Here is a 15,405-nt window from a genome sequence, read left to right on the forward strand (position 1 = left end):
TTTCTGCCTACAACTCCTCATGTACAACTGTTATGAAAAAATGTTCCTGTACGAGGATAAAGAGACATCAACTTTTTAAAAAGTGACAAAAAGACGATAATATTATTTAAACAAAAATGAATGCAGTAACATTTAAAAATCTAATGCAATGTATTCAGGATAGCCAGTACACATACCTTTAGGGAATGGATTGTTTTGAGCTTGGAGTCGAATTTTAACAACATCAAGGGGTGTCACTATGAAGATAAGATACATAAATTTCAATTAGTAAGTAATACCTGTAAATTCTATAGATGTTAGTCCAAAGAGTACAAAATACATCAAATCAAACCTTTTCTCATGACTATGAGTAAATTTATTTATAATCAAGTGGTTTTGAATGTAACATTCTAATTTTTTGCCCTTGAATTTTGTTTAAAGAGGATCAATGAGAAGACAACGTGATTACTTCTCTCATGAATACTAAAGTGCCATTTACAATGTATCTACAACAGTCATTAACATTAAAATACTAGTGATTATAGCTGGCCCTGGAATGAGGATGTGGGGGTGGGAGCACTGACCCCTGCAGTCAGAAATCTTTTTGACTTCCTAAAAACTTAACTATTACTAGCCTACTGTATATAAAATGAGTCAATTAACTTCAGATGCAACAAAGAGTAGAAAAGAAGAAAAGAAATGGGAGGGTTGTAGAGAAAAGAGAGCAAGCAGAGGGTGAATTAGCTGTTTCACTTGCCTCTACCAGGGCTGATAACCTGCCTGCAGGTGGGTCAGGCCCAGGCTGGAAGGGGTGTACCTTGAAGCAGCAAAGGTTTCCTGCTTCATTCCCTGAGTTGCCCGATCTGTCTTTAGCTCTCTGTCTCAGATCCTGTGCATTTCTCTCTGGTCGAGAGAACAGCCAGTTCTCTCAGCTGGTTAGTGTGGTGCTAAGACTCCAAGGTCATGGGCTTCAATCCCCATACAGGCTACTGTGAACATACAACATTCTCCCCTTTTCCATTTAAAGCAACCCATCACCTGTGAAATCTGCTGCCTTATATCCAACTACAGATACTATACATTGATTGAAAAATATCCGCATATAAGTGGATCTGCACAGTTCAACCTGTGTTGTTCCAGTGTCAACTCTCTAAGAAAGTATGTAATCTAGGATAAATAATATTAAGCTCCAAAAGTCTACTTACATATTTGAGAATAACTGTATTACAAGTAATCAAACAATACTATTTACCTAATCTGTTAAATTCACCTCTTCATATAAAAACTATAAATAACATGTATTTAAATAAGCTAGCCATAAATCATCTTTACCACCATGTTGTGTTATTCCATTTGGGAAGAGTACAGCAAAGGAGAAAGGCTTTTTTTTTGCATGCTATATTGTATCCAAATAGAAAAAATGCAAAATAGTGGTTCTAAGAATACTTTTCCTTAAGAGAGAGAGAAGAGTTATCATTAGATGACTTCTAAGGCCTATACAACCTAACATTCTGACATGAAGTAATATACTATGTCCTAAAGCAATTAACTTGTTTATTCTAGTTATCTGCTATCTTATTTAAATAAACTAGCCAACTTAAAAATCATTAAAATGCCAGACTATCACCTAACCATGTCATTGGCTGTGTTGGTAACTAGCTTCAAAGAACAGAAAAATGTCACTCTGAAATATTTAAGAAATTAACTGTTAATGCAAGCAACCTAGAACATAATTTATATTTGTTGCTACTGTAAGTTGCCCAAATTCTGTATCATTCATTATACAAATATTCTATTCCATCTTCTGGCTTTATATTTTAAAAAAAGGATAACAGAGTCATAAAAGTTCAATATTGACAGGGACCTCAAGACCTCCTGGTCTAAGTCCCTATTTTATGATTGAAAAATGAAGTTTGGAGAGGAGACACTATCTCAAAGTGCATTCTCCCAGAGAATGGCAAGGCAGGGAATAAAAATTAAACCTCCTGATTCTCCATCCAGGGATATTTTCATGTCCTCATGCTGAAGGTGGGATATTATCGTGATAAAGGATGAATGATAATTATTATTATTTCAAACAGTAAAGCCCAAGTGGAATTCCTTCAGTTATGTAATCTACATCAGTAACATTATTTTACCCATTAGTGATGTCAGTATAGCTCCAGTACAAGAGGCAACCATTTGTTGAAGAGGTGTCACTTTGATAATTTGTGGTCCCTCTGCTTCAGGATCCATATTTTTAACTACCTGAAGAAAAATCTGTTAAAGAAAAGCAAAATAGAAAATAACATGGAATTTTTATTCTTTCCCATTAATGGAAAATGCCCTCAAGATTGACTGCTAAAAATTCAATAAGCTGTAAAAGCAATAATTGGAATTAACATCAAACCACATGTGTTGACTATCAAAAGTAAATATATGAGTTTTATATGCAAAGGAACTACACAACTGTCAGTAACAGAACATGTTCTCTGATTTTCTGGAAATGGTCACGTACTTCAGCTAAGCTGTTTGTAAGACAGTAAATAGAGCATTAAGAATACAGGCTTGGCCAAGTCACGGAATGAAAGCAGCTGACAAACAAGGCTCAGAATCTGTTCATTTAGCCTCAGTAAGAGAAGTTACCAGCAAATATACAGTAATACTGTTATTACACACCAAAAAGTTGTTGCAAAGGTGTAAAATAAAGTCAAAACACATAACCTTCATAAGATGCATTATCTTAGAAACATTGGCAATATACAGGAGACATCTTTCCAAATATCTATGAACACACAAACACACACACACACGTGTATGTGTATGGTTATCTACATATGTATGTATACACATGTGTGTGCAGGTTATATACTTAACTAATCAAACATGTACCAGCATTTGTGTATCTATACATGCATCTTATTTAAAAACAAAAATAGGTAAATAGTATTCATATTGTTTAGTAGCCACCTTTAATGCTTAAAAATATGGGCATTATGTCAATACAGATTTACACTACCATTTTTAATGTTTGCTGTTTTTAAATATTAACCAGTCTCAGATATTTAGCTTGTTGCCAATTTTCATTCATTTCATACACTCATATACACACACATTTTTGTTTTAGAGAAAAAGATTGCTGGGCAAAGCTAAAAGCTTGAGTCAAATTGCCAAAGTACTTTGCATAAAGATTGATCAACTTACACCTCACTGGCAATACGTTAAGTTCCTATTAATCCACAACTTCACCAAATTCACTCTCACATTACATACTGTTTACTTCTTCTGAACCAAGGTATACACAATACCCCATCATCTTAAATACCTCAGAATTTATATAACTCAGTTAATTATCAAATTGAAACTTAATATTGATAGTACCCTACAGTTCATATTCCAGTTTTGTTGGTTATCCCAGTAATGACCTTTATAAAAGAGAATGACAACTTTATTGTTTAGACTTTTATTTCTTACCTACCTGGTTTAAGTCTTTTTCTCAATTCTATGTTCCAATATTTTATTGTTTGTAACATCAGTAGCAGAAAATCTGTAGTGAAAAATCAGAGAAATTGTTTTATCTTTTCACAAAGGAAAGGGATAACAAGACTAAAGGAAAGGAGTATGTAAAAAACTTAAAAATACAAATTAACATTTTGTAACATTTTTCTAAGTTGACAGACAGTAACCGCATTACAGGGCATGAGGATTTAATAGTACGGGTAACTGTTGAACCACTCACTGTGTTGTACATCTGAAACCAATATAAGATTGTATATAAACAATACTTCAACACAAACAAAAACAAAAAACACAAATTAACAAATATTTATTGAATGCTTTCTATGAAGTGTTTTGAAGAATATGAAAAGCTCTTCACAAATGCTAGCTATAGAGTTATGAAAGTATTTTCACAAAAACTTCATATTATCCCAGTACACATACTCTGCTTTAAAAACAATTCTAGAATCTCAACACTTTGATCAATTTTAGTATCATTAAGAGTGCAACAACTATATTTTGTGACACAAAATTAAGTATCCAGCATTTTCTACTAAGTATTCTTTTGGGAAAAAAAGTTTAATCTGAATCTAAACAATGCTTTAGATCTAGCTTCCAATTTATAGGAAATTCAGAGATTAAAGTACACGGTATAAGAGTACACAAAATAGGAGAAGGTATAATACTCTAGTCTATTGAACTATTGTCTCGGTTTCTCCAAGTGAAGGTAAAGTGGGAAAACAGGTGGCAGGAGAGGGAGAACTGTCCTAGAATATAGGAATCCTGTGAGTTACCAACCAAATGTATCCTAGTTCAAGTAAATAAGCTTTTAAAAGCCAGTTTGAAGGTAACTGAAGATATCTGGACACTTATTCAGGTAGTAGATAACATCTGAATAGTAGATAGGGCTGGAGAGTAGATAACATTAAAAAATTATTGTTGACTTTGGTGGGATAATGGTACTATGGTATGTAGAAATTGTTTTAAAGGATTCGTATTTAAGTATTAAGGAATAAAAAGTTATGATAGCTGTAGTTTACAATACTTCAGAAAAAAATGAACATACTAAAATGTTAATAATCTGTTAAATCTAGGTGGTAAGTATACCATAAGTATTTCACTGTTCTGTATTTTTCTGTACATGGGAAAATTTGCACAATAAAAATTTTTTAATTCCCGAAATTTATATAGAATCTGCATCTCTAAGAATGTTTCTTCTAACACTCATTTAGATGAATATAGTTTTTTTAACTGGAAAAATAATACAACATGCTAGAATATAGGTTATGCTCCTCCTCAAGAGTAAAAAGGCCTATCTATAGTGCTTTATTTTGACACCCATCCCAGCAAAGTTGGCAAACTGAATATGCGCACCTGAAATTAAAGCCAGAAAAATGGATATATTTCTAGCATTTATTTAGAATGTAGGGAGGAAAATCAGAACTTTAGATATAAATTTTGGGGACCAAGAATTAAAGTTATTAGATTTTTAAATTATTTCTTAACATACATATTTTAGAAAAATAAACTTCCTAAAACCCTAACATGTATCTACTTAAAATAAGATCAGAAAAAATTAGTCTTTTCATTTTATCTGAAAAATAACATGGGAAAAATGGACACATAACCACAGGTTTGGGAGCAGATGGAGAAAAACTGAAGTAAAAAATGGGAAGAAAAAGTGAATTGTCTGGAATTAACAATGTATTCTCCAGTCCTTTAAATTTCTTACAGTCCTATCAACTTACTTATCTTTTGTCTTTGCATCTTTCCACTCACCTTTGTTGCAGGTACTGTTCCCTTTTCAGGGAGCACAGGGACTCATGGGAGTGATTACTTTCACATGAGTATCTCAGCTAACCTTAGGACATCTCATAGAGACATGTTAACATCTGCAAGAAGAGCTTTCTCCCTCAACTCCCTAAGCAAGTCCTCCTCGCCATGCCTTTTCTGCTTTCTGTTTTTTACTTGATATTAATGATGTGCTATCTCTTGCCTTAGGTGGTCTTCACGTGTAAGTGGCAAACATTCTCAAACACAAATAATTTGTGAGCTGTTCCAGGGGGAAGAAATGAAAATTAATGACCAAAACACTCAACTAAGAGGTAAGTGGAGATGCTTTAGTAAAAGAGGCAATATCTGACTAAGTCAGAAAATGGTAAGTCAGTATATACTTAGCACCATCAGATTTTTTTAAAGTTATCATTGATATACATACACTCTTATGAAGGTTTCACAAGAAAAGTAATGCGGTTATTACATTCATCCTTATTATCGAGGTTCCCCCCCCATACCCCATTGCAGTCATTGTCCATCACTGTTGTAAGATGCCATGGAGTCCCTATTTGTCTTCTGAGCTACACTGTCTTCCCGTGACCCCACACACACCATGTGCACCAATCATGATACCCCACAATCCCCTTATACCTCCCTCCCCACCCCTCCCCTTTGGTAACCACTAGTCTCTTGGAGTCTGTGAGTGTGCTGCTATTTTGTTCCTTCAGTTTTAGCACCATCAGATTTTTTAACTTTTTCAGTCAAAATGTGTTAAATGTTATCTTAGTCTTGACTTACATTCCCTTGATCAATAATAATGCTGAACATCTCTTCACATTTTTATCAGCAGTATGAATTGCCTCTTCTATAGTATATTAATTTATATTTTTTGCCTGTTTTTCTTATGATGCATTTATATATTTTTAATGGCATGAGGAATCTTTTATGCTTAATACAAATTATTTTAGATTGTGTTAACTATATCTTCTCAGAGTCTTTAACTTATTTTTCCATCTTTGAAGTATCTCCTGATAAACCAAAGTTCTCAATATTTGATGGGAAGAAGGTGGGGCAGAGACCAAATGAAATATACCTTCTTAACAAATTATGTAGGCATCACTACTCAGCTAACTATTTGAGGTAAAAATTATAAAAATTACCATCCTAAGTATTGTTAAGGGATATTGAGCAATCAGAACTTGCATGCTGCTGGGAATATAAAATGGTAAACTGCTTTGGAAAATATTTTTTAAAATAAAAAAAAAAATTATTAAGTTAAACATGCATTTACCATTTGATCCAGCCAAAGGTCTGAGGTTCTTATGTAAACTATGGTGACTACAGTTGATAATACTGTGTTATATAATTGAAATTAGCTAAGAGTAAAACTTAAATTGTGGTGGTGCTTTGCATTTTTCCAAGGAATAATGATGTTATGCATCTTTTCATGGGGCTAACTGCCATATCTTCTTTAACTATTTTTTTCTTTTGTTCCTTGTGCCATGTCTAAAGACTAAAATAGGACAACAGTGATAAAATGTCACTTTAAAGATTAAGGTATAAAAGATTGTGATATAAAAGATTAAGATATAAAAGACTTCCATCTTAATTGATGTTTTGCTCTCTCTCACTTGCTCTGATGATACAAGCTGTCACGGTGTGAAATGCCTTATGAAGAGGCCCACCTGGGCACTAAGGGCAGCCCTGAGCCAACAGCCAGCACTGAATTGAGGCCCCTCCAGTCCAACAAGCCATAAGAGGCTGAATCTTGCTAACAACTACATTGGTGAGCCTGGAAGCAGATCCCTCTCCAGTTGAGCCTTGAAATGAAAACCTCAAGCAGCACTTCACTGCACTCAAGAACTAGCCATACTAGACCACACCCAGATTCCTGATGCAGCAGCTTATGATGGTAAATATTCATTCTTTTAAACCACCACATTTTGGAGTACTTTGTTACACAGCAATAGTTAGCTAATATAGCATCTGCTGAAATGACCATATGGCTTTTCCTTTTCAGTTTGGTTATATGGTGTATATTTGTCATTGCTTCATTTTTTCATGATTAACTTTTCTTGCATTCCTAGGATAAACCCCACTCATTCGTGATGGTTTATCCTTCTGGTACAGCACTGGTTTTGATTTGTTAAATTTTGCTAAGATTTTTAATATCAGTGTGAATGAGGGATACTGGTGCATAATTTATTCCCCTTGTGTTGTCTTTATCTTGTTTTGATTAATGTTTGACAGAATTGGGTCATCTGGGCCTACCCTTTTCTTTAGTAGATAAGATATTTGTGTTAACATTCCTTCTTATGTAAGCTTTACTAGTTGGTATATTTCAAAGAACATGTCCAAAAAAATTGCTGAATTTATGATAATAAGATTGTTCATAATAGTGCTTTATTCTCTCAATGGCTATCAACTCTATAATTATGGCACCCTTTTTTCTTTACACTGGTTAATTTATTTCTTCTCTTTTATTCCAGGCCAATCTGGAGATTTATAAATACTACTGATCTTCTAAGAAAACCAAAATTTGATCTCATTTCCTCAATTGTTTGTTTTCTATACCATTGCTTTCTCATACTTATTGGTTCTTTTCTTTTCACTTTGGTTTTTTGACAATATTGATCTAATCATTCTCCTTTCCTAACATAGTCTTTGTACTTCTAAAAAGTCCCCTATAAGGACTGTTTAAGCTATATCTCACAAATCTGATTATGTTGCTATTATCATTCTGTTTGAAATATTTCCTCATTTCCTGGTTTTTCTTACAGCATCCTTATGGGTTTCAGTATCTAGTCTATGCTGATCTTAGGAAATGAGTTGGAGAATATTTTCTCTTTTGGAAGAATGTATGTAAAGTTGGACTTACTTGTTCCTCAAGTATTTGATACATTTATCTATGAATTTTAATTGCATCTGTGAATTTCATTTTGTTTTGAAAATATGCATAATTTTAGTATTTGTTGAACAGATATTCAACATATAACTCATACATTTATTTGGTGGTGAAAAGGCTACGACTATTTTGCATATAAACAATCATCAGCCTTACCACAAAAATGAAATAATAAAATGTAAGTCAATCACTGCAACATGAGAGCTACAATGCTATTCATTCTGTACATGGGTTTCTCAAAGCCACAAGTATTCAATTCCACAAATTACTATAAAAATTTAAATACATAAATATTATTCCATTTGGTAGCAGCTACTTAAATGAGGTATTTTACACAAGCTATGTAACAACATTCGTTTTTTATACCACTCTCAAGTATAAAACTACTGTTTTGCTACTGGGAAACACACACACACACAAGCAAATAATTTACCATGAAAGATCTTATTCTGAGCCATGAAATAAATCTCAGTGAATTTAAAAGTATTTAAATCATACAATATATATGTTCTGTAACAACAATGAATTAAACTAGAAAACAGTAACAGAAAGTCTTCTGGAGATCCCTAAATATAGGGAAACTAACACATTCTAAATATAAGTCAAAGTAGAAATCAAAAGATATTGTTAATGACTAAGTGTTGAAAGTTTTCCCTTTGACATCAAAAACATGATAAAGACGCATGTTATCATTATTCCTACTTAGTACTTTATTAAAGGTCCTAACCATCTAGGTAAAGCAAAAAATATATATAAAGCTTACAACCAAAAAATTATAATGATTTATAGATGATATAATTGCAAATACAGAAAATTTATACCCATCACTTAATAATTAGAATTAACAAGAATTTAAGAATGTTGCTAGCTATAAAAATCAAATGCTAAACTAAATATTTCTATATAAGAGGAACATGCAGAAAATGAAATTTAAAATAAATAGCACGTATAGTAGCATGGAAGAATTTTATGTACTTTGTGTATAAATCTCACAAAAGATTCTCAAGACATCTGTAATTAAAAATACAAAATTTCACTGACTTACAGATTTTAATATAGAAATATATGCTATTTCATGGACTGAAAGAATGCTGTAAAGGTTTCAGTTCTTCCAAACTGATCTACAGATTCACAGGAATCATAACAAAAATCCAAAACCTTCTTGCTTTTGTAGATTTGACAAAATACTTCCCCAAATTGACATATAAATAGAAAATGGTGAGAATTGTCAAAAACTTATGAGATGCAGCCAAAGCAGAGCTTATAAATAAATTTACTCTACATGCTTATATTAGAAAAGGCCTAAAAATCAATGATCTAAGCACCTCCCCTAACTAGAAAAAGAAGAGCCAATTAGACCTAAAGAAATTAGAAAGAATAAAAATAAAAACTGAAAGGAAAAATTCCGTAGAGGGGTTCAACAGCATATTTGAGAGGGCAGATCTTAAAAGAAAGATGAATTGTGATCCCCCAATCTTAATAACAGGAAGAAAAATAATGAAGAAAAAAGAACAGAGCTTAAGAGACCTGTGGGACATTACTAAATATATCAACTTAGACATAGCAGGAGAATAATGACCAAAAACTTCGCAACTTTGATAAACAAATCCTAACAAATTCCTGGTAGGAAAACTCAAAGAGATCCATGCTGAGATACATTATAATCACACCGCCAAAAAAAGGAATCCTAAAAGCAGTGAAAGAAGCAATTCATCATAATAAAAAGATCCTCAATGATTAATAGCCAATTTCACATGCAAAACTATTGAGGCCAGAAGGCAGTCATGTAACATTTCCAAAGTGGTAAAAAGACTGTCAACCAAGAATTCTAATGCTAGCAGAATTAATCTTCAAAATTGAGAGAAAAATTAAGATATTCTCAGATAAATAAAATCAGATAAAATTTTCTGTTAGAAAGATAGTGGATGTGTCCTCCAAGAAATACTAGAAATAATTGATCAGGATAAACTGAAAGGCACTAGACAAGTTGTAATTTTTTTTCCCCAAAAAGGAAAAAAAAGCACTATTAAAACCAAGCCATTATTAATCTGAAGTGTTAGAAATTAAATGTTAATTGTAATCCTCAGGACAACCACCTAGAAAATAAACTATATGTGTTTTTTAAAAAAGGAAGAAAGTAGAATCCAAATAGTATGCTAGAAAACATCTATCTAATAAAAACAGAGGTAATGAAGGAATTGGGGAACAAAAATACACAACATATAGGAAACAAAGAGCAAAGTGGTAAAGTCAATCTTCTTGCATGAGTAATTTCACTAAATATAAATGGATTAAACTCTCCAATTAAGAGACAGAGGCAGAAGAGTAAATTAAAAAGTGATTTGATAACATACTTTTTATAAGGAACTAATTTTGAACCACAGACAAATAAGTTTAGAATAAAAGTAGAAAAAGATATTCTTTGGAAACAGTAAGCAGAGGAAATCTAGAGTGCCAATACTAAAATCAGACAAAATAGATATTAAGACAGTAATTGTTATAATAATTAAGAATAATTATATTCTAATAAATATAATTAACAAATTACCTTTAAGAAAGATAAAAACATCTATCAAGATATGAAAATCATAAACATATACACACACACCTAAGAAGAGAACCCTAAATTACATGAAGTAAGACAGAATAGAGAGAGAAACAGGTAGACACAGGCATACCTCAGGGTTATTGCAGCTGTGGTTCCAGACCACCACAATAAAGTGAGTATCACAAAAAAGTGAGTCAAATGAATTTTGGGGGGTTCCTAGTACATATAAAAGTTATGTTTACACTACACTATAGTCTATTAAGTGTGCAATAGGATAATATAAGAAAGAATTTATCTTAATTAAAAAACACTTCATTGTTAAGAAAATGTTAGCCATCATCTGAATTTTCAGCATGTTGTAGTATTTTTGCTGCTGGAGGGTCTTGCCTCAGTGTTGATGGCTGCTGACTAATGAGGGTGATGGCTGTTGAAGGTTGGAATGGCTACGGCAATTTCTGAAAGTAAGACAACAATGAATGGAAATAAGACAGTGCCACATCAATCAACTCTTCTTTTCACAGTTTCTCTGTACCATGTGATGCTGTTTGGTAGTATTTTACCCACTGAACTTCTTTCAAAACTAAAGTCAACCCTCTCAAACCCTTCATCATTTTATCAACTAAGTTTATATCATATTCTAAATCCTTTCTTGTCACTTTAACAATCTTCACAGCATCTTCATCAGGAGTAGGATTCCATCACAAGAAACCACTTTCTCTGCCAATCCATAAGAAGCAATGCCTCATCCATTCTAGTTTTATCATGACATTTCAGAAATTGTTACATCTTCAGGCTCCACTTCTAAATCTAGTTCTGTGGCTATTTCTATCACATGTGTATTAACTTCCCCCTCTGAAGTCTTGCACACTCCAAGCTATCCATGAAGGTTGGAATCAACTTCTTCCAAATTCCTGTTAATACTGATATTTTGTCTTCTTCCCATGAATCACAGATGTTCTTAGCAGCATCAAGAATGGTGAATCTTTTCCAGAAGGTTTTCAACTGACATTGTCCATATCCATTACAAGTATCACTTATGGCAGCTATAGTCCTATAAAATGTATTTCTAAATAAGACTTGAAAGTCAAAATTACTCTTTGATCCATGGGTGCAGAAAGGATGTTGTATTAGCAGGCATGAAAACATTCATCTAATTATCCCCATCAGAGCTCTCGGGTGACCAGGTGCACTGTTAATGAACAATCAAATTTTGAAAGGAATCTTTGTTTCTGAGCAGTAGGTCTCAAGAGTGGGCTTAAAATTACAGTAAACCATGGTGTAAACAGATGTGCTATCAGTCAGGCTTTGTTGTTTCATTTATAGAGCATAGGCAGAGTAGATTTAGCATTTTTTTTATTAAGGTATCATTGATATAAAATCTTGGGAAGATTTCACATGAGCAACATTGTGGTTACTACATTCACCCATATTATCAAGTCACCCCACACACCCCATTGCAATTACTGTTAAACAGCATAATAAGATTAGCATCATTCTTAAGGACTCTAGGATTTTCAGACTGGCTTCAACTTAAAGTCAGCAGCTGCATTAGCCCCTAAGAAGAGAGTCAGCCCATCCTTTGAAGCTTCAAAGCCAGGCATTGGATTCCCCTCTAAAGCTATGAAAGTCATAGGTGACATGTTTTTCCAAATGAAGGCTGTTTCATTTCATCTACATTGAATATCTGTTTAATGTAGCCACCTTCATTATTTATCTTAGCTAGCTCTTCTGGATAACTTGCTGAAGCTTCTCCATTAGCACTTGCTGCTTCACCTTGCACTTTTATGTTCTGGGGATGGCTTCTTTCCTTAGATATCAGGAAACAACCTCTGCTAGCTTCAAACCTTTATTTCTGTAGATTCCTCACCTCTCTCAGACTTCACAGAATTGAAGAGAGTTCAGACCTGCATTATTAGCCTTTGGTTTGAAGGAATGCTGTGGCTGGTTTGCTCTTCCAGAACACTAAAACTTTCTCCTTATCAGCAATAAGGCTGTAACTCTTTCTTATTATTTGTGTGTTCACTGGAGAAGCATTTCTAATTTCCTTCAAGAACCTTTCTTTTGCATTCACCACTTGGCTGTTTGGCACAGGAGGCTTAGCTTTCCGTCTTTCTTGGCTTTTAGCATGCCTTCCTCACCAAGCTTAATAATTTCTAGCTTTTGATTTAAAATGAGAGAAGTGACTCTTCCTTGCACATCAATAATTAGAGGCCATCGTAGGGTTGTTAACTGGCCTAATTTCAATATTGTTGTCTCAAGGAACAAGGAAACCTGAAAGGAGGAGGAGAGAGATACAGAAGTGACCAGTTAGTGAAAAAGAATACACACATTTATCCATCAAGTTCCCCATATTACGTGGATGTGGTTCACTGTGTGGGTGTGGCATCCCAAAAAAATTACAGTAGTTAACATCAAAGATCACTGATCACAGATAACCATAACAAATATTAATAACAATGAAAAAGTGTAAAATATTGTGAGAATTATGAAAATGTGACAGTGAAACACAAAGTGAGCAAATTTCTGTAGGAAAAATGGTGCTGACAGAGTTATTCAATGAAGGGTTGCCACAAACTTTCAATCTGTAAAAACTGCATATTTTCAAAGTACAATAAAGTGAGGTATGCCTGTAATTGGAAACTTCAGTATTTCACTTTCACTAATTAATAGAACTAGACAAAAGAAAAATGTGAAACTAAAAGACTTGGTCAACACCATAAACCAAATGAACCTACCAGAAATATGTAGAATACTCCAAATAAGAGTAGGATAAACACTCTTTTCAAATTAAGATGTAATATTCTCCAGCATACATCATATATTAATACCCAAAAAAAGCTTCAATAAATTTAAAAAGACTGAAACAATACAAATTATCTTCTCTGAACACAATAAAATTAGAAATCAGTAACAAAAGAAAATTTGAAAAATTCAAATATGTGGAATGAAATAATATACTCTTAAAAAATCAATAAGTCAAAGAATTAACTATGAGAAATTAGAAAGTACCATGAGATGAATGAAAAAGAAAACACATCATACCAAAACTTAAGAGATGCAGCAAAAGCAGGGCTGACAAGGGAAATTGATAGCTATAAAAGCTTACATTAAAAAATAAGATCCCAAGGTTTTGTAATACTGACCCTGGCAGCTGGAATGTTAACCCTGTAAATGTCAAATTTGCTGCTAGAAATTTGCTTAAACTTACAATGGGGGGAGAAGAATTTTTTAAATGGCTTTGGTTTTTATGGCCATGGCTTCTGGATATATGATTAAAAACTGATGTAAAAAAAAAAAAAAAAAGTAAGATCCCAAATCAATAACTTAATCTACTCCCTTATAGAATCTAATAAAAGAGCACTATGAATCCAAAGCAAGCAAAGCAAATATTATAGATTAAAATGTAAATAAACAAAATACAAAAACTATGGAGAATCAATGAAACCAAAAATTGTTTCTTTAAAAAGATCTACAAAATTGACAAATGTTTAGCTACACTGAGCAAGAAAAATTAGAAGACTCAAGTTACTAAAATCAGGCATGAAAGAGATATTACTACCAGCTTTATGGAAATAAAAATTGTTACAGAAGAATATATTATAAATATCTGTTAACAAACATAAGACCTACATGAAAAGGAAAAATTCCTAGAAACATACAAACTGTCAAGACTGACTCAAGCAGAAACAGAAAATCCAAATAGACTTATAACAAGATGCAATTAGTAATCAAAAATCTGCCAACAAAGAAAAATCCAGCATCAGATGGCTTCACTGATAAATTATATCAAACATTTAAAAAAGAATTAACACCAATTCTGAAATTCTTCCAATAAACAGAGGAACATTCCCTAACTCATTGTATGAAGCCAATATTACTCTGTTGCCAAAGCCAGACAAAGACATTACATGAAAACTACAGAATAATACCCTGTATGTAAGATGAAAAGTTACCAACAAAAAATTAGTAGGCCATGACCAGTCATATATTAAAATAGTCTAATGTACTGCAACCAAGTGTGATTTACTACCCCAAGAATGCAAAAGTAGTTCAATATATGAAAATCAATTAATGGAATACACCATATTAATTAAAGGAAAAAAAATCTACTCAATACAGAAAGAAATTTGATAAAACTCAAAACTCTTTTATGATACACTTAATAAAGTAGGAAAACAAGGCAACTTCACCAATCTAATAAAGAACATCTATGGGAAAACCACATATATCATACCTCATGGTAAAACCTGGATGGTTTCCCCAAAGATCAGGAAAAAGACAAGATGCTCTCTTGTCAACTTACATTTATCATCGTCCTGGAAGTTCTAGATACAGCAATTAGGCAATGAAAAAAAAGGCATCCACATTAAAAAGTTAAAGTAAAACTATGTCTATTTACAGACAACATAGTTTATATCTAGAAAATTCTCAAAACCCACCGTAAAAGACCTATCAGAGCTAATAAGTTCAGCAAAGTTGTAGGATATGAGATCAACATACAATAAATCAGTTGTACTCCTATATAGAAATGAGCAATATAAAAATGAACTTAAATCAATTTATAATAGCATCACAAAGAATAAATACTTTAAGAATGAATTTAACCAATTAGATTTAAGATCTATACAATGAAAATAACAAAACACTATTGAAATAAACTCAAGAAGACTTAAGTGGAAAAAAATCTTCTTTGCTGATGGATAGGAAAAAATATTATTAA

The 15,405-nt window shown here is 32.7% G+C and overlaps 1 protein-coding gene and 1 long non-coding RNA gene across 8 annotated transcripts in view; one reads left to right on the top strand and one right to left on the bottom strand.

Moving 5' to 3' along the window:
- The window catches only part of SLC25A40 (solute carrier family 25 member 40), a 46,465-nt gene that overhangs the window by 18,337 nt on the left and 12,723 nt on the right, over positions 1-15,405 (bottom strand). For 3 of the 7 annotated variants that reach the window (XM_036911822.2, XM_057504473.1, XM_057504474.1), the window contains exons 2-4: positions 3,437-3,505; positions 2,118-2,238; positions 177-236 (exon numbers count right to left, since the gene is read on the bottom strand). In XM_036911822.2, coding sequence (XP_036767717.1) covers positions 177-236; positions 2,118-2,214 — 157 coding nt within the window. In that variant the 5' untranslated portion in view covers positions 2,215-2,238; positions 3,437-3,505. Of the gene's footprint in view, positions 1-176; positions 237-2,117; positions 2,239-3,432; positions 3,506-15,405 lie in introns of all 7 variants that reach the window. The other 4 variants (XM_036911821.2, XM_036911825.2, XM_057504475.1 and 1 more) reach the window with 3 other exon arrangements.
- LOC130684279 (uncharacterized) lies at positions 5,892-10,245 on the top strand. Its single transcript, XR_008998482.1, has 2 exons — positions 5,892-6,789; positions 6,820-10,245. It is a non-coding gene; the product is annotated as an uncharacterized LOC130684279 (long non-coding RNA).

The sequence above is a fragment of the Manis pentadactyla genome, chromosome 7 (genome assembly GCF_030020395.1).
Source record: "Manis pentadactyla isolate mManPen7 chromosome 7, mManPen7.hap1, whole genome shotgun sequence".
In the NCBI taxonomy this organism is placed as follows: Eukaryota; Metazoa; Chordata; class Mammalia; order Pholidota; family Manidae; genus Manis; species Manis pentadactyla.